Source organism: Hemitrygon akajei, chromosome 27 (genome assembly GCF_048418815.1).
Source record: "Hemitrygon akajei chromosome 27, sHemAka1.3, whole genome shotgun sequence".
Classification (NCBI taxonomy): domain Eukaryota; kingdom Metazoa; phylum Chordata; class Chondrichthyes; order Myliobatiformes; family Dasyatidae; genus Hemitrygon; species Hemitrygon akajei.
This window is the reverse complement of record NC_133150.1, coordinates 43,586,179-43,606,205: the sequence shown is the minus strand read 5'-3', so window position 1 is coordinate 43,606,205 and position 20,027 is coordinate 43,586,179. Positions and strand designations below refer to the sequence as shown.

The 20,027-nt window shown below is 43.4% G+C and overlaps 1 protein-coding gene across 6 annotated transcripts in view; it reads left to right on the top strand.

Moving 5' to 3' along the window:
* Positions 1 to 20,027, top strand: part of LOC140717316 (solute carrier family 26 member 9-like) — a 149,366-nt gene that overhangs the window by 104,878 nt on the left and 24,461 nt on the right. For all 6 annotated transcript variants that reach the window (XM_073030783.1, XM_073030787.1, XM_073030788.1 and 3 more), the window contains 5 exons: positions 1,633 to 1,725; positions 4,347 to 4,457; positions 7,520 to 7,792; positions 13,305 to 13,359; positions 19,777 to 19,910. In XM_073030783.1, the coding sequence (XP_072886884.1) occupies positions 1,633 to 1,725; positions 4,347 to 4,457; positions 7,520 to 7,792; positions 13,305 to 13,359; positions 19,777 to 19,910 (666 nt within the window). The remainder of the gene's footprint in view (positions 1 to 1,632; positions 1,726 to 4,346; positions 4,458 to 7,519; positions 7,793 to 13,304; positions 13,360 to 19,776; positions 19,911 to 20,027) is intronic.

Here is a 20,027-nt window from a genome sequence, read left to right as displayed (position 1 = left end):
AGGGGAATTGTGGGGCAACGTCTTCACATGGAGACATGTATTGAATGAGCTGCCAGAAGAAGTGGTTGAGGCAGGTGCGTTAACAGCATTTATAAAACGGTGGGACAGATATGGATATAAAATATTTAGAGGGATAGGGGCACATTCAGGCTTTTGTGTATTCTACCTGTTTGGAGAGGGTGGAAGAGGGGATGTTTGGAGTGTAGGGGGCTTTTGATTATGATGGCTGTTTTACTGATGCAGTGGGAATCAGAATCAGGTTTAATTACACTGGCTTATGTCATGAAATTTGTTGTTGTTATGTAGCAGCAGTCATTGCAATACATAATGTTAAAAGCTGAATTACATTAAGAAGTAACATATATATATGTTAAATTAAAATGTAGTGCAAAAAAGTAGTGAGGCAGTGTTCATGGGTTCAATGTTCATTCAGATATCAGATGGCAGAGGGGAAGAAGCTGTTCCTGAATCGCTGAGTGTGTGCCTTCAGACTTCTGTACCTCCTTCCTGATGGTGGCAATGAGAAGAGGGCATGTAGTGAATAATGAGAATCCTTAATGATAGATGGCACCTTTTTAGGGCATCGCTCCTTGAAGATGTCCTGGATGCTGGGGAGGCTAGTGCCCATGGTGGAGCTGACTGTGTTTACAACTTTCTGCAGCTTATTTCACCAGATGGTGATGCAGTTGATTGGAATGCCTTCTGCGGTACATATTTAGAAACTTACGAGTGTCTTTGGTGACATACCAAATCCCCTCGAACTCCTAATGATTTATAGCCTCTGTCATGTAGACAATGTCCATGGAAGGGAGGCCTCCAGGTTACAAGCTATGGGAAGGCGTATTACAGCTCAGTAATACAGCTGTGGGAAAGGATTGGATATGTGGAATTAAAATGGTATCAGTCAAGATCTTACAGAATAGCAGAAGAGGCTGGGTGGGCCAAAAGGTGTTCTAATGTAATCCTTATACACAAGGGATTCTGCAGATGCTGGAAATCCAGAGTAACACAAACCAATTACTGGAGGATCTCAGCAGGTCAGGCAGCATATGTGGAGAAGAATAAACAGTCAACGTTTCGGGCCGAGATCCTCATCGGCACCTAATGGAGGGTCTCGACCTGAAACATCATCTGTTTATCCTCCTCCATAGCTGCCGCTCAACCTGCTGAGTTCCTCCAATATTTTGTGTGTGTTCCTATGTAAGCAATATACCATCTCGAAGAAGCTACAGAAACCAGAAGACCCACACTCAAAGATTCAGAAACAGCTTCATCAGGAATACTGAGGAACACCACCTCAGTATTCCTTTTAACGCTGTTTATTTTCTTTTGAAACTTATAGCAATTTTCTGTCTTTGCACTTTACTGCTGCTGCAAAACAAATTTTGCACCATCTAAGTCAGAGGCAGTAAATCTGATTCTGATTCCAATGAACATGAATAAAAGGAAAAAGCCTGACTTGGAGCAAGGTATGCTTATTTCCAGTAATGGGTTTCTGATCCAACAATATTACTTATTTGCCACATATGTTCTATTAATGACATTTACAACTGTGTCGTTGAACTGTTCACTGTTAAAAAGCAGACAAACATCTTCAATGAGTAACTGAATCATTATTGTGTTTCATTCCAGGCTAAAGAAATCAGTGGAATAAAAATTATAACTTACTGTTCCCCGCTGTATTTTGCAAATGTGGAGTTTTTCCGGAAGAAAGTGATTAAAAAGGTAATATACCACTGACTGGGAACTTCTAAGCAGCAGCAGAGAAAGTCCAATAATCTGTCATCAGATTGTTCAGCAATCCTGATGTCCAACATCTGGTTCACCCATTAGTTCAGAGTGTGAGATAAAGCTGGGCAATGCCAACTGTGAGTGTGGTCGGAGTCAGCATCAGTGCCAGGGACTACATGTAGATTCATACAGTCATACAGCACAAGATCAGGCCCTTCGGCTCAGCTGATCAATACCAACCAAGATTCCCATCTAAGCTAGTCCCAGTTGCCCATAACTCTCTAAACCTCTCCTATCCAAATGCTGTTAATGGAGCTGCCTTAACTACTTCCTCCGAGAGCTCATTCCATATACTGACATCACTCTGGCTCTCAAGTTCCTATTAAAATTTTCCCCCTCTCTTAAATCTGTGTCCTCTAGCTCTTGATTGCCCAGCACTAGAGAAACGTCTGTGTGCATGTAGCCCAAGTATTCCTTTCATAATTTAAAACATACTTTTTTTAAATTTTATTTTTACTTTGAGATGCAGTTTGGTAACAGGCCCTATCAGCCCAATGAGCCCATGTAACCAATTAACCTACTAACTAACCCATATTTTCTCGGGATGTGAGAGGAGCATGGTCTAAGGAGCATGCCGTATGAGAATAGGTTGAGTGAAGGCGGCCTTTTCTCCTTCGAGCGACGCAGGATGAGAGGTGACCTGATAGAGGTGTATAAGATGATGAGGGGCATTAATCGTGTGGACAGTCAGAGGCTTTTTCTCAGGCTGAAATGGTTGCCACAAGTGGACACAGTTTTAAGGTGCCTGGGAGTAGGTACAGAGGAGATGTCTGGGGTAAGTTTTTTATGCAGAGAGTGGTGAGTGCGTGGACTGGGCTGCCGGCAACGGCGGTGGAGTCTGATACGATAAGGTCTTTTAAGTGACTTTTGGATAGGTACATGGAGCTTAGAAAAATACAGGGCTATGGGTAAGCCTAGTAATTTCTAAGGTAGGAACATGTTCAGCACAGCTTTGTGGGCTGAAGGGCCTGTATTGTGCTGTAGGTTTTCTATGTTTCTTTCTATGTTTCTAAACCGGAGCACCCAGAGGAAACCTACACTGTCACGGGGAAGAGTTTACAAAGTCCTTACTGGTAGTGGCGGGAATCGAACCCAGGTCGCTGGTACTGTAAAAGTGTTAACACTAACCGCTATGCTGCCATGCTGACCCTTGACAAACTGAAACACATTTGTTTCTAGTTTCCACTCCCTTTAACTCAGCTGTAAGGAAATTGAGATCATAGTTGGTTGTGATATTAATAGGAGTAATATCCACTCTGTATTGACTAGAGAGATGTGTACAAGATGATAAGAGGCACAGATAGAACGGACAGCCAGAGATGTTTTTTTTTTCCCCAGGGCAGAAATGGCTAATACAAGGGGACATGACTTTTAGATGTTTGGAGGTAGGGGTGATGTCAGAGGCAGGGTTTTTTACACAATGCGGGTGAGTGCATGGTGTTAGAGGCAGATACATTAGGGATATTTAAGAGACTCTTAGATAGGCTCATGGATGAATGGAAAATGGAGGGTTATGTAGGAGGGAAGGTGTAGATTGATCTTAGAGCAGGTTATAAGGTTGCCACAATGCCGTGAGCTGAAGGACTGTACTGTGCTGTTGTGCTCAACATCTTTTGTTAACCAACGTACAAAGTATGCAAAATAAATAAATAATAATGAAAATATGAGTTGTGGAGCCCTTGAGAATGAGTCTGTAGGTTATGGAATCAGTTCAGAGTTGAGGTGAGTGAAGTTATCGACACTGGTTCAAGAGCCTGATGGTTGAAGGGTAATAACTGTTCCTGAACCTGGTGGCGTGGGACCTAAGGCTTCTGTACCTCCTGCCCGATGGTTGTAGCAAGAAGAGGGTATGGCCTAGACATGGCGCCCTGGAGGCAACGCTTCTTGTAGATGTCCTCAGTGGTGGGTAGCATAAACTGTGATGGACTTGGCTGGATCCAACACTTTCTGTAGTCTTTTTCCATTTCAATACCTGCTGGTAACTCAGTGACTACTGATTTTTCTACTACCTCTTTGATGGAGTATCAGCAGACACTTTAACCTTGGAGGGATCACATTTGAGCTCCCTTTCATCTTCATCCTATGTACCTAGAGATGGTAGCTGACCATTCAGCCTATTGACTCAATTGTGACAGGGGCTAGAATGAGATGGAAGCCATTTTATGGAAAGAAGCATTCTGGGGCATGGTAGTGTGGTAGCATAACAGTGCCAGTGACCCAAGATCAATTCCCAATGCTGTCTGTAAGGAGTTTGTATGTTCTCCTTGTGGCCGTGCTGGTTTCCTCTGGGTGCTCCGGTTTCCTCCCATATTCCAAAGACATACTGTTTGGAATAACTCTGTTATGGGCATGCTATGCTGGTGACACTTGTGGGCTAGTCCCAGCACATCCTTGGACTGTGTTAGATGATGACATAAATGCCGCATCTGACTGCTTGTTTTGATGTTTCCCATGCACCTGTGACAAATAAAGCTAATCTTTACTTCAGATGCACTTCAAATTCTTTAGAAGAACACAGTGATATTCACAGCTAAGTAACTCTTTCTTTCTTGCAGTCGGGATTTGACCCGGTAAAAGTTCTAATAGCCAAGAAAAAGTACCTCAAAGCTGCCAAGAAAGAAGAACAGGAAATAGACGCAAGAAGACCAAGTAATCTCTTCAATAAGGTATGATGATCTATTGGAACTGGTTTACTATTGTCACATGTCAGCAGGGGTCATTGATGGTGAATGCAGTGAGAAGATGTTGGTCCAAGGCCTCCTCTTGTGCCAGGTTAAAGCCACCCTCAGGGTGGAGGAGCAACACTTGGATTCTGTCTGGGTAGCCTCCAGCGTGATGGCATAAATATCGATTTCTCCTTCCAGTAAAAAAAGTTTCCTTCCCCCTCGCCTCTTCTTCTATTTCCCACTGGCCTTTTACCTCCTCTCACCTGCCCATCACTGGGTGACCCCCTCCTTCCCCTGCTCCTCTCTGCTCTCCTATCAGATTCCTTCTTCTCCAGCCCTTTATCTTTCCCACACACCTGGCTTCACTTATTACTTTCCAGCTAGCCTCATTCCCCTCCCACCCCACCTCTTTATTCTGGCATCTTCCCCTTTCCTTTCCAGTTCTGAAGTAGGGTTTCGACCCAAAACGTTGATTTCCCAAATCTTTATTGATTTCCATAGATGCCGCCTGACCTGCTGAGTTCCTCCAGCATTTTGTGTGTGTTGCTTAGGATTTCCAGCGTCTGCAAAATTTCTGACGTGTATGATAAACTGTTTATACAGATCAGATCATTACCCAGTGCATTGAGGTAGGACAAGGTAGAACAGCAACAGACAGCAGAATAAAGTACAATAGCTACAGAGAAAGTGCAATGCAGGTAGACAATAAGGTGCAGGACCCTAATAAGGTAGCTAGTGAAAAAAAAAGTCTCTGATAGCTTCATGGTGGTCATATATTCATTGCACCAGCCCACTGTGCTCAAGCATATCTATTGCACAACAGATCCAGTATCTAAGGCTATCCCTTTCAGAACATTGCATACCTAAATGATCTTCCATTTTTCTTTAAATATAGAAAGCTATTGTGTTGGCGCATGGCCTAGTGGGCAAGGCATCAGACTAATAACCTGAAGGTCACTGGTTCAAGCCTCAGCTGAGGTAGCGTGTTTGTGTCCTTGAGCAAGGCACTTAACAACACACTGCTCTGCGATGACACTGGTGCCAAGTCCTAGTGCTCTTCCCTTGGACAACATTGGTGGCGTAGAGAGGGGAAGGCCTGCAGCTTGGGCAACTGCCGGTCTCCCATACAACCCTGCCCAGGCCCGCGCCCTGGAAACTCCAGGCGCAGATCCATGGTCTCTCGAGACCGATGGATGCCACCACCACAGAGAGCTATTGAACTCATCAAGTTTATGCTAGCCACCAAAGTAATCTAATCAATCCCATTCCACCATATATTTCCCTCTAACCAAGTCACAAGTGCATCATCATCCCACCATCTATAGTGGAGGTCACTTATGGTGGACAATCCAGCTACCGACCACCATGCTTGTGGGGCACAAGGAGGGCCTGAAGCACCCAGGGGAAACGCGTGGCCACAGGGAGAATGTGCAGACTCTGCGCAGATCTGATTGATTTTGGCTTTGCTGGGGCTGCCCTAAATGTAGCACCAACCCAAGTAGTGATCTGTCATATTTATATCATGTCTTAGCTTTCTTATCCTCTGGAAGCGTTGGCTGTCTTTGTGGGTCGGTCAGTCCTCATCACAGGGATCAGTCGAGGGAATCAAAGCTGCACTGACTCTGAGATAACTACATTCATTCATAAACTTATTGCACTGCACAGCTCAGAAACAGGCCTTTCAGCTCATCATGTCTTCTGTTCTTTTTTACATGTGGGGAGGTGAGGTTTGATGTTTTTCTTTGAACCGGTTCCATGGTTTTCTTTGTTTCGTGGCTGTCTGTGGGAAGACGAATCTCAGGGCTGCATACTGCATACATACCTTGATAATAAATGTACTTTGAATCTTTGAATGTTCACCTGGATGCTGATCTAATCTAACCAACTTTGCCTGCACTTGGCCCCGTGTCCTTCTAAACTCGGCTGTGGAGGCCAAGTCAGTGTGTATATTTAAAGCGGAGGTTGATGGGTTCTTGATTAGTCAGGGTAACAAAGGTTATGGGGAGAAGGCAGGAGAATGAGTTTGAGAGGGATAGTATACCAGCCATGATGGAATGATGGAACAGAATCGATGGGCTAAATGGCCTAATTCTGCTCCAATGTTTTTTGGTCTTATGATCTAAACCTTTCCTATTCAGATACCTGCCTAAATGCATTTTAAACAGTGTAATTGTAAACACAAGACATTTCACAGATACTGTAAATCTTGAGGAACACACATAGAATGCTGGAGGACTCAACAGGTCAGGCAGAGGAATAAAGATTTGACTGTTCAGACTGAGATCCTTCATCAGGACTGGAGAGGAAGGGGGCAGAACTCAGAATAAGAAGGTGGGGGGGGGGATGAGAAGGAGTACACGCTGTAAGGTAACATACACAAAACCCTGGAGGAACTCAGCAGGCCAGGCAGCATCTTTGGAAAAGAATAATCAGTCAATGTTTCGGGCCGAGACCCTTCTTCAGGACTGAGAAGGAAGGGAGAAGATGGCAGAATAAAAAAGGTGGGGTGACGGGAAAGAGGTTAGCTGGAAGGTGATAGGTGAAGTCAGGTGGGTGGGAAATACCAAGGGCTGGAGAAGGGTGGAGGGAATTGTTTACCTGAGGGAGAAATGGATACTTATGCTATCAGGTTGGCGGGTACCCAGACTGAATATAAAGATGTTGCTCCTCTACCCTGAGGGTGGCCCCATCATGGCACTAGAGGAGGCTGTGGAGCGACACATCAGAACGGAAATGAGAATCAGAATTAAAATGTTTGGTCACCTGGAAATCCTGCTTGTGGCGGATGGTATGGGGGTGCTTGATGAAGCTGTCCCCTAATTTGGTGGGGGGAGGGAAAAGAGGTAAGGTGAAAGGTGGGAGGTGAAACCAAGTGAGGGGAATGTGGGTCAGTTGGGGAGGGGGGATGTAGTAGGAAACTGAAAGGTGATGGGGGAAGGGCTGAAGAAACACTCCTGACCTAACAATCTATCCCAATAACCCAGGACCTCAAGTCCCAGCAACGTCCTTGTAAATTTTCAAGTGCTTTGTTCCAATGAATTTATTTCTCCTTTCTTTTGCAGCAAGTATCCCTACAGGAGCTGGTAAAAGAGGTGGAAGCAGAGGTGTCCATGGACTGCAATAATAACTCTGTAAATGAAGCCCCCCGAATCTCCTATATTACAGTCAACACCCCGAATGGGTTGCATGAGAGGATGGAGAAGTCTACACTGGAACGGGAGAATCCTGAAGATCCCATTAAACTTGCACATCCCATCATTGACATCCACACGCTCATCCTGGATATGAGTGGAGTCTGTTTCGTAGATCTTATGGGGATCAAAGTTCTGGGAAAGGTAAAGAGTAACCTTCTTCAGTTGAATCTCCTGCATGCCATCACTGGAATCACACAGGGAAAGGTGACCTTTGCTTTGGAAGGAAGGAAAGGCACAGAATTATAGCCATGAGAGAATCTGCAGATGCTGAAAATCGAAAGCAGCATGCACAACTGGCTGGAGGAACTCAGCAGATCAGGCAGCATCTGTGGAAATGAATGAATAATCAACAATTCAAGTTGAGGCCCTTCTTCAGGGACAGAAATGGGGACAGAAAATCAGACACACAAAGGCAATGGGAGAGGGGCAGAGCAACGTCAAAAAGTCAAGGAAGGGATTGCTGTGGTCGGCATGAACCAATAGGGCCGAAGTGCCTGATTCCCTCTTGTGTTACTGTATGTATTGTGATCATAAATGTAATTTTCTGAATGAGAGAACTCTAAAAAACTTCAGTCTAAAAAAACACTGAAGTTATGAACATAAGGGAGAACCCTCTTCTGGGGAGATGATTGCTTAGAACAGGGGTTCACAACCTGTATTATAACATGGACTCCTACACTTAACCGAGGCGTACATGGACTCCAGGTTGGGAACGCCTGGGTTAGAAGCATGTATCTCTCACAAGGTTATTTCCAACCCTTGAGCATAAAGTAAGTGTGTATGCAACAGGAAGGAGCCCAAAGTCAGGACAGTAAACTTCCTGCCCCACTAGCTACATCAGAACTAGGATGGCAGGTAAAGGTGTGTCATAGCTGCAGGACATTTTGGCAGTAACTTGGCCAATAATCTTTCAGATCTTTTAGAACAGTTCCGCACAGGAACAGGCTCTTTATCCCATGATTTTGTGCCAAACTAACTGAGCAAATAAAACCTAACTTCATTAATCCCTTCTGCCCACACATGATTCATATTCCTCATTCTCTTCATATTCATATATCACAAAGTCTCTTAATCAAACCTGCCTCCACCACCACCCATGGCAGCACACTCAAGCTGTACCCCACCCTGCACTCTCTATGTAAAAACCCTTACCCCGCACACCTGATTTGAACTTTTTGCCACTTACCTTAAATACATGCCCTCTTGTATTAAACATTCTGACCCTGGTGAAAAGATACCTGCTGGCTGTAACACAAGAGATTCTGCAGATACTGGAAATCCCGTGCAGCACACACAAAATACTGGAGGAACTCAGCAGGTCAGTCAGGCAGTATCTACGGAGAGGAATAAACAGTTGACTTTTTTACAGTTTTTAAAAATTTATTGAGATACAACGCAGAGTAGGTCCTTCCAACCCTTCGAGCCACACCGCACAGCAATCGTCCAAGTTAATCCTATCCTGATCATGGGACAATTTACAATGACCAATTAACCTACCAACGGGTACGTCTTTGGATTGTGGGAGGAAACCAGAGCACCAGGGGATAACCCACGCTGTCATGGGGAGAACATACAAACTTCTTACAGACAGCGGTGGGAATTGAACCCAGGTCACCTGTACTGTGAAACGTTGTGCTAACCACTATGCTAACATGCTGCCCTGTCTATGCCTCTCACAATTTTATAAATGACTAATGACAATGGCTGTTTAATTCCAATAAGAGGGAGTTTATCTCTTCTCATTACTCTGATCAGGGTGGAGGTTCAGGAGCCTAAAGACACACACTCAGCATTTTAGCAACAGCTTCTTTGCCTCCACCGTTAGATTTCTGAATGGTCCATGAACACTACCTCACTATTTTGCACTTATTTACCTTTTAAGCATGTTTCTTATTTTAACAGAGTATTTTCCTTGTATAGCTCTGCACGACTGCCACTCAACAACAAATTTCATGACACATGTCAATAATTCTGATTCTGATTGCCTTCCATGGATCCAGCACAGACACCCTCTCTGTGATAGGGAAAGGGGAACATTATTATGTGCAGAGGCAGATAGGATTAGTTTCTTTTGGCTTCGTGTTCAGCACAGGCTTCCTGGGCCGAAGGGCCTGTTCCTGTGCTGAACGTTTCCATGTACTATGCTCTGTGATACCATGCTCTCCAAGTTCCGGTAGGAGTCTCAGAAAGGCCCCATGCCTCAATTTGAGTATGATGGGTAATCAGGGAGTGAGTTTGCCCATTTTCAACCCGAAGGAATGGTAATGTCCCTGGGAAGTACAGAATAAAGCAACTGAGGCAGTTTTATTTTCACTGAACCGAAGGCCACAGTGTTAAACCGTTCCTCTTTCCTTTATAAAACTTTGCTTAGGCTCCTGGCTCCTTCTGGAGTTTTGCATTCATTTCTGGTCACCCCATTACAGGAAGGATGGAGAGGCTTTGGAGAGGGTAGAAGAGGTTTGCAAGGATTAGAGGGCATATGCCATGAGGAGTGTTTGGACAAACTTAGATTGTTTTCTCTGGAGTGGTGGAGGGTGTGAGGAAACCTGACTGAAATGTATAAAATCATGAGAGGCAAGGAGAGGATTAAAACACCAGAGGGAAGGGAACCAAAAACTAGAAGGCAATAATTACAGGTTAGAAGGGAAAGACTTACGAGGTAGCGGAGGGGCAACTTATTCATGCAGAGGATGGTCCAGATATGGAATGAGTTGCCAGAGGAAGTGTTTGAGGCAGGTGCAATAACAACATCTAAAAGATATTTGTTATAATTTCAGAGATTGGGAAGGTTTAGCCTTATATGAGCTAAACATGGTAAAATGGGTCTATCCTCGATGGGTATCTTGGTTAGTATTGGACAAGTGGAGCCGAAGGGACTGTTTTCATGTGGCACGGTTGCATAGTGGTTAGTACAACGCTTTACAGCACCAATGACACAGGTTCAATTCCTGCCTCTGCCCGTAAGGAGTTTGTATGTTCTTCCCGTGACCACATGCATTTCCTCTGGGTGCTCTGGTTTCCTCCCACAGTCTAAAGACGTACCAGTTGGTAGGTTAATTGGTCATTGTAAATTGTCCTGTGATTGGGCTGGGATTAAATTGGGGGATTGCTGGATGGTATGGCTCGACGGGCCAGAAGGGCCTGTCCTACACCAAATCTCAATAAATAAACAAATCAACTCAGTGACTCTATGACATACAACACTCCTTTGTCTGTTATATTGGAGTTAGTGTGCTGTGTTAATCTTTTTTCCAAGCAAAAGGAGAATTTGAAGCTTCTCAACCTACCCTGCAGATGTTTCTTTTCAACTTTTTAACTTTTAACTTTAATCAGCATATATATTTGCATGTATCTGGAATTTGCCATGGTGAGCTGGCATTGCATGCAATGAGAGACAACAACATTCTACAATTATAAAGAATTACATAAAGATAAAGTTAGAAGTGCAGTTATGGAATATAATGTGCATTAATACATAAATACCAGCATGTATTTACAATGTAAACAGTATTGTAAAGAGTGGTTTAAAGTGTGGTTGTAAAGGCTGACTGGGTAATAGATAGAGGGGGGGGTGTGGTTCAATTTTAAACAAGCTTTAAAATTAGTAACACACACAAAATGCTGGAGGAACTCAGCAGGTAAGGTGAACCGTGGCTGTGGGTGGATTGTCCTCAGGGTTCTGAGGGAGTGATTTCTGGGTGATATGGTATGACAACCCAGATTGCTATTTCAGCATGGTGCTGGGAGAGTGCTCTACTTCTGCATTCAGTCCAGCATTGTCCACAGAGAGAGAGAGAAAAAAACACTGAAGGAGTCCACTTCTGCTTAGTTCCATTCTGGCTTCTTTCTCCTTCCACTCCAGTCCTGATGAAGGATTTCAGCTCAAAACATCAACTGTCTATTCCTCTCCATGGATGCTGTCTAACCCGCTGACTTCCTCCAGCATCTTATGTATGTTACTTTGGATTTCCAGCATCTGCAGAACCTCTTGTGTTTAAAATTAGTCCTCTCCCTTGGGTTGACAGAACATTAAACATTGAACGGTACAGCACAGTACAAGCTCTTCGGCCCATGTTGTTCTGTCGGCTTTTTAACTTACTGTATGATCAACTGAACCCTTCCCTCCCACATAACTGTCCATTTTTCCTTCATCCACATGCCCGTCTAAGAGTCTCTCAAATGTCCCTAATGTATCTGCCCCTAACACCACCCTTGGCAGCACATTCCATTCACCCACCACTTTCTGTGTAAAAGACCTGCCCCTAACCGTTCCCCCCCACCCATACTTTCCTCCAATCACCTTAAAATTATGTCCTCCCGTATTAGTCAATTCTTGCCTCTCATCACATTGTTCACGTCTTCAAAGCCACCTTTCACCCTCCTTCACTGCAAAGAGAAAAGCCCTGGCTTGTTCAACCTATACTCATAAGATATTCACTCTAATCTAGGCAGCGTCCTGTTAAATCTCCTCTGCACTCTCTCTAAAGCTTCCACATCTCTCCTATGACTGGAGCTGGCCACGATAATTCAAGTGAAGCCTAACCATATATTAAGTGTGGACTTACACTCAATGGCCACTTTATACCTATACACTTGCTTGTTAATGCAAATATCTAATTAGCCAATCATGCGGTGGCAGCTCAGTGCACAAAAGGTGCACAAAAGATATTGTCAAGAGGTTCAGTTGTTGCTCAGACCAAACATCAGAATGGGGAAGAAATGTGACCGAAGTGACTTTGACTGTGGAATGATTGTCGGTGCCGGATGGGACAGTTTGAGTTCTCAGTAATGATCTTCTGGGATTTTCACCTGAAACATCATCTCAAGTTTACAGAGAATGGTGCGATAAGCAAAAAGCATCCAGGGAGCAGCAGTTCTGTGGGCAAAAGTGCCTTATTAATGAGAGAGGTCAGAGGGGAGTGGCCAGACTGGTTCAAGCTGACAGGAAGGCAACTGTAACGGAAATAACCACGCTTTATAAAAGTGGTGCGCAGAAGAGCATCTCTGAGTGCACAACACATCGAACCTTGAAGTGGATGGACTACAGGAGCAGAAGACAACAAATTTACACATAGTGTCCACTTTATTACGCAGAGGAGATACCTCATAAAGTGGGCACTGAGCGTATTCCAGAGAAGGGAAGGGAGATATCCCTGGTGTACAGGCTAATCCCTCGACCTTAATCAACACTGAAAATGAGATGAGTTGGTGTCACCATGACACTATCAGCTGGGTCCCCATTGCCTACTCTATTTCTGAGGGAATTATGCTTCAAGACACTTTTTGGCTGTACCATTCTTTAACATTAAGTAATAAGCAATTTTCTATTTCAATACAGACATTAGACATATGGTCATTTATATTGGTCTTCAACATCTCCCAAAACAATTTGTATTCAATCATGAGATGGAATGAATGCCATTTTGATAAATGGAGCTGACATTTTGTCTACAGCATGACTCTGACAAAATGTTACTGTGATTAGTGGTAATTTATTTTTTCAGTAGAAGTGGATGCATTTGGAATAAGCAGAAAGAGCAAAGCAATAATGAAAATGGCACAGATTCTTTCAATGTCCGGTGTGTTCTTCGTGTTCATCGGCTTTTCATTAGATCTGCTCTTCTAATTGCTGTTTTTATAACTGTTTACACAGATGTGTTCAAACTACAAGAAGATTGGCGTGAACATCTATCTGGCTGGCATACGAGGTAAGAATATTCAAACTGTCATCTTTTTCTCAAATTTAATGCAGTCAGAACATTCTTCAGTATCTGATAGGCTGAGGGACAGAATACTCTCAATCTGAGTGTTGAATCCCATTAATTATTGACTCACCACTCAGGTTATCGTGATGCAAACCTCCAGTGATTGTATGCCAGTTGCTTCAAGAGCCAAATGGTTGAAGGGAAGTAGCTGTTTTTAAACCTGGTCGCTTCTATACCTCCTATCTGATGGCAGCTGAGACAAGGAAGCATGGTTCAGATGGTAGAGGTCTTTGATGATGGATGTTGGCTTCTTGAACCAGTATCTCCTGTAGATACTACTGATAGTGGGGAGGGATGTGCCCTTGAAGTATCGGGCTGAGTCCACTACCCTGCAGCTTCTTACATTCCTGTGCACTCGCATTGGCAGGATATTGAAAGATGCAGGCAGCAGTGACGGGTTTGGCTTTGGTTAAATGTACATCTGCAAAGCAGGAGATTGTGGAGTGAGTTGGAGCCAGTTCCTTGTGGAATTAACGTGCCAGTTTTAAAAAGCGAACGTGGCCTGTCGGGACTTGTCTGAAGAGCAGGTGATCACTTGGGTTAATAATAAGTTGGGTTAATTAGCAAAGGCCAATAAAAAGAAACGGGGTTTGAGTGGAGCAGCCATTGTTCGAGTGGCCATTGTTTGAGTGGACAGTGTTAGAGTGGTCTGGCTTTGGCTCAACTGGCTTGAGTGAGAACAGGTGCAGGTTAGAACTTAAGTTTGAGAAGTTAGAGGCTTAACAAGTGCAGGCAGGATGGTAGTTCAGGCAGTGGAATATTCCTCCTGTGCAATGAGGGATTTCAGGGTACCCAACAGCCTCCCTGATTACCACATCTGCAGGAAATGCACCCAACTTCAGTTCCTGACTGAACTGGAGCTGGAGGCACTCAGGACTATCTGGGAGGTTGAAATATTCAAAGATGAGTGTTTTACTCAGGTGATCACACCCAGAGTGCAGGCTTCAGATAGTGGATGGGTGACCACCAAGAGAAGTAAGGTGAGTTAGCAGTCATTGCAGGGTTCCCCTGTTGTCATTCCCCTCAGCAACAAGTATCGCCCTTTAGATACTGCTGGGGGATGAACGATCAGGGCACAGCAGCAGCAGCCGGGCCAGTGGCTGGCTTTAAGGCTCAGCAAGGAAGGGTAAAATCAGGAAAAACAATCGTGATGGGAGTCCCGATAGTTAGGGGAATGGACAGGAGGTTCTGTGACTACAGAAGAGAAGCCAGCATGGTTTCCCCAAAAAGAGATCTTGCCTGACAAATCTGTTGGAATTCTTTAAGGAAATAACTGACAGGATAGAAAAAAGGAGAGTCATGTGGATGGTGTTTACTTGGATTTTCAAAATCCACACATGAAGCTGCTTAACAATATAAGAACCCATGATATTACAGGAAAGATACTAGCATGGATAGAAGATTGGCTGATTGGCAGGAGGCAAAGAGTCAGAATAAAGGGAGCCTATTTTGGTTGGATGTCATTGACGAGTGGTGTTCTGCAGGTGTCACTTTTGGAACCGCTTCTTTTCATGTTATATGTCAATGATTTGGATGAAGCAATTGATGGTTTTGTGGCCAAGTTTGCAGATAATACCAATATAGGTGAAGGGGCAGTGTTGATGAAGCAGGGAGTTGGCAGAAGGACTCGGGCAGATTGGGAGAATGGGCGAAGAAGTGGCGGATGAAATCTAGTGGAGGGAAGTCTATGGTCATGCACTTCGGTAGAAGAAATAAAGGCATAGATTATTTTCTAATCAGAGAGAAAACTCAAAAATCAGAGATGCAAAAAGATTTGAAATGCAGGCATGAAATGCATCACAATGAAGAACAATGCCCTCAGGACAATTGAAAGAGAGGTGGTCATCTCATGTTCAATTTCAAGTTTATTGTCACCTGACTGTACATATATACAACCAAATGAAAATCGTTCCTCCTGACCATGATGCACCCACAAAACATATATCACACACGGCACAAAGACCAAACTATTACCACAATTAAGTTAATAAAATATCATTCAACATTGCACGTAAAGCACGCAGTGCGGGTAAACAGTAAACAGATCAGTAAACAGGAAACAGCTACCTAACCGGTGGCATGGTAGCATAGTGGTTAGCACAACACTTTACAGTACGTGCAGCCTGGGTTTGTTTCCCACCACTGCCTATAAGGAGTTTGTACATTCTCCCCATGACCGTGGGGGTTTCCTCCAGGCGCTTTGGTTTCCTCCCACAGTCCAAAGACATACAGGTCAGCAGGTTAATCGCCATTGTAAATTATCCCGTGATTAGGCTAGCATTAAATTGGGGGGGGGCACGGAATTGCAGAGCAGTGTGGCTGAAGGGCTGGAAGGGCCCTGTATCTCAATAAAAAAATAAATATCCTAGTGACAAGACCTTGGTGGTGACAGGCTATTGAATTGAATTGAATATTCAATTCACAAAATGGGCATTATGCATTTATGTATTGTATGTTAATTCATGACCAATCATAATGCAAGAAGAGAATTATACTGTTCAATGAAACATCATTCACTCCTTTGATATCCAGGGATTGATGATACATCAGCTTTCTTCTAATTTAAGCTTTCACATTATGAAGTTGCAGTTTTAAATGTTAAAAATAATAGCAATTACTACTACTTATCACAGGACACCTCAGCAATAAATAGCAACTGCACTTTGATTTGATACCTTTGACCTCTATTTAAGTGTGGGTGGGTTTTATTGTCTTGTTTATATCTTATATTACTTATTAAATACTGATAATAGAATATTGATTGTACATTATGTGACATCTTGTTTCTGTAGCAAATTAAATCCAAAATTTAAAACTGCAGTTGCTAGGTATCTGAAATAGACAATAGACAATAGACAGTAGGTGCAGGAGTAGGCCATTCGGCCCTTCTAGCCAGCACCGCCATTCACTGTGATCATGGCTGATCATACACAATCAGTACCCCGTTCCTGCCCTCTCCCCATATCCCTTGATCCCGTTATCTATAAGAGCTCTATCTAACTCTCTCTTGAATGCATCCAGAGACTTGGCCTCCACTGCCTTCTGGGGCAGAGCATTCCACATATTCACCACTCTCTGGGTGAAAAAGTTTTTCCGTATCTCTATTCTAAATGGCCTACCCCTTATTCTTAAACTGTGGCCTTTAGTTCTCGACTCACCCATCAGCGGGAACATGTTTCCTGCCTCCAGTGTGTCCAATCCCTTAATAATCTTATATGTTTCAATCAGATCCCCTCTCATCCTTCTAAATTCCAGTGTATACAAGCCCAGTCGCTCCAATCTTTCAACATATGACAGTCCCGCCATTCCGGGAATTAACCTTGTGAACCTACGCTGCACTCCCTCAATAGCAAGAATGTCCGTCCTGAAATGAAAGCAAAATGCTGGAAAGACTCGGCAGATCCAGTAGCATCCGTGGAGGGTGAAAATGTTTCAGGTCAAAGTCTCAAATTATCTATGCAAGCGGCCCTAGTGGCTACACCTGCCCATTCACTTCGTCCCATTCAGGGCCCCAAACAGTCCTTGCAGATGAGGCAACATTTCAATCTGCTGGGGGAGTTTTTTCCTCCCCCTTCCCTCTTCTGTTCCCCACTCTGGCCTTTTACCTCTCCTCACCTGCCTATCACTTCCCCCTGGGTCCCCTCTTCCTTCCCTTTCTCCTGTGCTCCACTCTCCTCTCCTACCAGATTCCTTCTCTGCCACCCTTTTTACCTGTCCCAACCACCTGGCTTCACCTATCACCTTCAGGCTCTCCTCCTTCCCTTCCTCCCCACCTTTTTATTCTGGTGTCTTCCCCCTTCCATTTCCGTCCTGAAGACGGTTTCGGCTCGAAACGTTGACTGTTTATTAATTTCCATAGATGCTGCCTGACCTGCTGAGTTCCTCCAGTATTTTGTGTGTCACAAATATTAACCCTTTTTCCCTTTTCCACGGATATTACCAACCTACTGAGAGTTTCCAGCATTTTCTGACTTTATCCTATCTCCCTAAACTCGCTTTAAAACTCTAATTCATTTGGACAAAAGAAATTCTTCGCAAAGAGCGACTTGAGGAATGCCTAGTACATTGCATACTCTTTGATATACCTCTTGGCAGAGTCGTCATAATTCAGCCGCTGCCAAATCATTGGTCAGCTCAACCTAGTGAGAAATACATTCTCGGCAGAATTATATTCTTACTTTCCATTATGTTGAGTCTGAGTCATGAACAATGGAATTCCACAGGAGCTAACCACCCGAAACAAAGATGAGAGCATGCTCTTTGGTAGAACAGGAAAGAAACTTTATGGCCTTGATGGCTTTAATTGTGTTAGATTTTGCGAGAAGCTGATGTTTAAATTAAATTGAAAAATTGGTTTATTATTGTCACGTATACGGAGGAAAATAGCGGCACAAGAGAATCTGCAGATGCTGGAAATCCAGAGTAACACACACAAAATGCTGGAGGAACACAGCAGATCAGGCAGCATCCATGGAGAGAAATAAAGAATCATTTTGGGCCAAGATTCTTTTTGGTCAGGAAAATGAGCTTGAGTTTGAGGAACAATGGAGGCAGCCTGAGATGGCTACTCCTGCCTGCATTTATAAAAGACCCTAGCAAGGTAGAGAGTGGGAGAATGAGAGAGAGAGGCAGAGAGGGAGAGAGAAGGAGAACGTTGTAGAAAGAGAGAGAGAAAGGGCGAGAGTGTGTGGCGCAGAGAGAGAAAGGCCCAACTGACTACAACACCAAATTAAACTAAACCTATCTGCCAATATTGCTCCATTCCTTCCCCGTCTAAATGCTTCTTGAGTGTCTCAATCGTGCCTGTTTCCTCCACCAACCCTGGCAACCCATTCAGGAACCCTCCACTCTCCATGTAAAAAAACAAAACCAGCACATCTCCTTCAAACTTCTCCCTCTCATGCTAAGGGTATATATTCTACTCTCTTGCATTTCTACCCTGAGAAAAAAGACGATTTAAGCTAATTAACGTTCCTATCATTTTATAAACTTCAATCAGGGCTCCTCTGAGCCTCCAAATCCCCATATACAGGTTCAAAGCTCAAAGTACATTTATTATCAAAGTGCGTATGCTGTGTACAACCTTGAGATTTGTCTCCCTACGGGCAGCCACAAAACAAAGAAACGCAATAGAACTTATTAAAAAATAAGAAGACCGCCATATACCCAAATGTGCATGGGGAAAAAATCATGCAAACAGCAAAAGCAAGCAAACTACTGAAGCAGATGAGAGTGAGTCCACAGCTGCAAAGCCAGTCATCACAGCAGCCAGTCCAGTTGCCTGGTACTTGCAGGCCGCAGCCTCAGTTCAGCCGAGCCTCTTTCTATAGCTAATAATTTATATAATATCCTTAATTTTTGATACATTTTATTATAACATTTGAACCCAGATTTTTAAAAATTATTAAAATATTCTTAACTTTGATACTTATTATTTTAATATTTTAAGTCTTTTTTTTTAAAGTTATTTACTTCAGAGAAAAATCTGAAACTCAAAACCTGTCAGCATTTTCTCTTTTCCCTGGTCACTTCCATCCTGTTGTTTGGCAACAGAGCCCAGCATGTTTAAACCTTTAATTGGTCCGTTGTGCTAAGTTGGCAGCCTTGTGACCTGCTCCTGAAATTTGGTTCCACTGAGGTCTATCAGCAGAACCGAACTTCAGGTGTGAAGCCAGAAGACAGTCACTACTACACCGATCAACAACTGGGAACGTTGTAGGCTTCGGTTGCTTTGTAGCACCTGAGTGGGAAAGAGGATTTTCTAAAGGGGTCAGACAAGTGAGGTTTGCATCTGGCAAGCTGTCAGCTCTCATTCCAAGTCCACTTAACACAAGGTTTATTGCAATATGCACAGCTGCCTAAACACAACTGCTAAACAAAGGACAGATGTGGAAACACCTGCCACAGTTAATTCTGTTGCTGTTATCAAAAGGGTTCCATGCTATAACAGGAAATTGGAATGACTTTTAAATATCAAGTGATTACTGATGATGTTGGTGAGATATTGGGTTGCTCCTTTCTTCTGAATGTTGACCTGTTCTATTTATAAAGGAGGTGTTACCTAATTAGTATTAATCTTCAACAATTTATTTATTGATCATAGAACATTACAGCACAGGAACAAGTACTTTGGCCCATGATAATGCACTAAGCTAATTAAAATAGTTATTAAACATCTGACTAAACTAGTCCCTTTGGCCTACATAATGTTTACATCTCTTTGTTCTCTTTATATGCCTAAGATCCTGGCCCATATGGACCATTTAGAAATTTACAATTTACTTTTCACTCTGTCTAACAAAGATTTGTTCCATGGTCATTCACTGCTTCTGATCATGCTGTTAAATATTTGCCCAACAGATCAAGTGTTTGAAGATATCGAGAACGGCGGTATGTTCGAAGAGAGTGGACTGGAACGTAACTGCCTCTTCCTCTCGGTCCACGATGCGGTTCTTTACGCACTGGCCAGCCGGCAGGATACAACGAAGGAAAAGGTAGCAACTTTTAAGAGAATGTTACTTGCTATTTAAAATATGAAAGGAAGTCTTGATCTTTGTGTCAGAACTAGCAGATCAGCTGGCAATTCGGAATAGAGTCACGACTAATTCAAT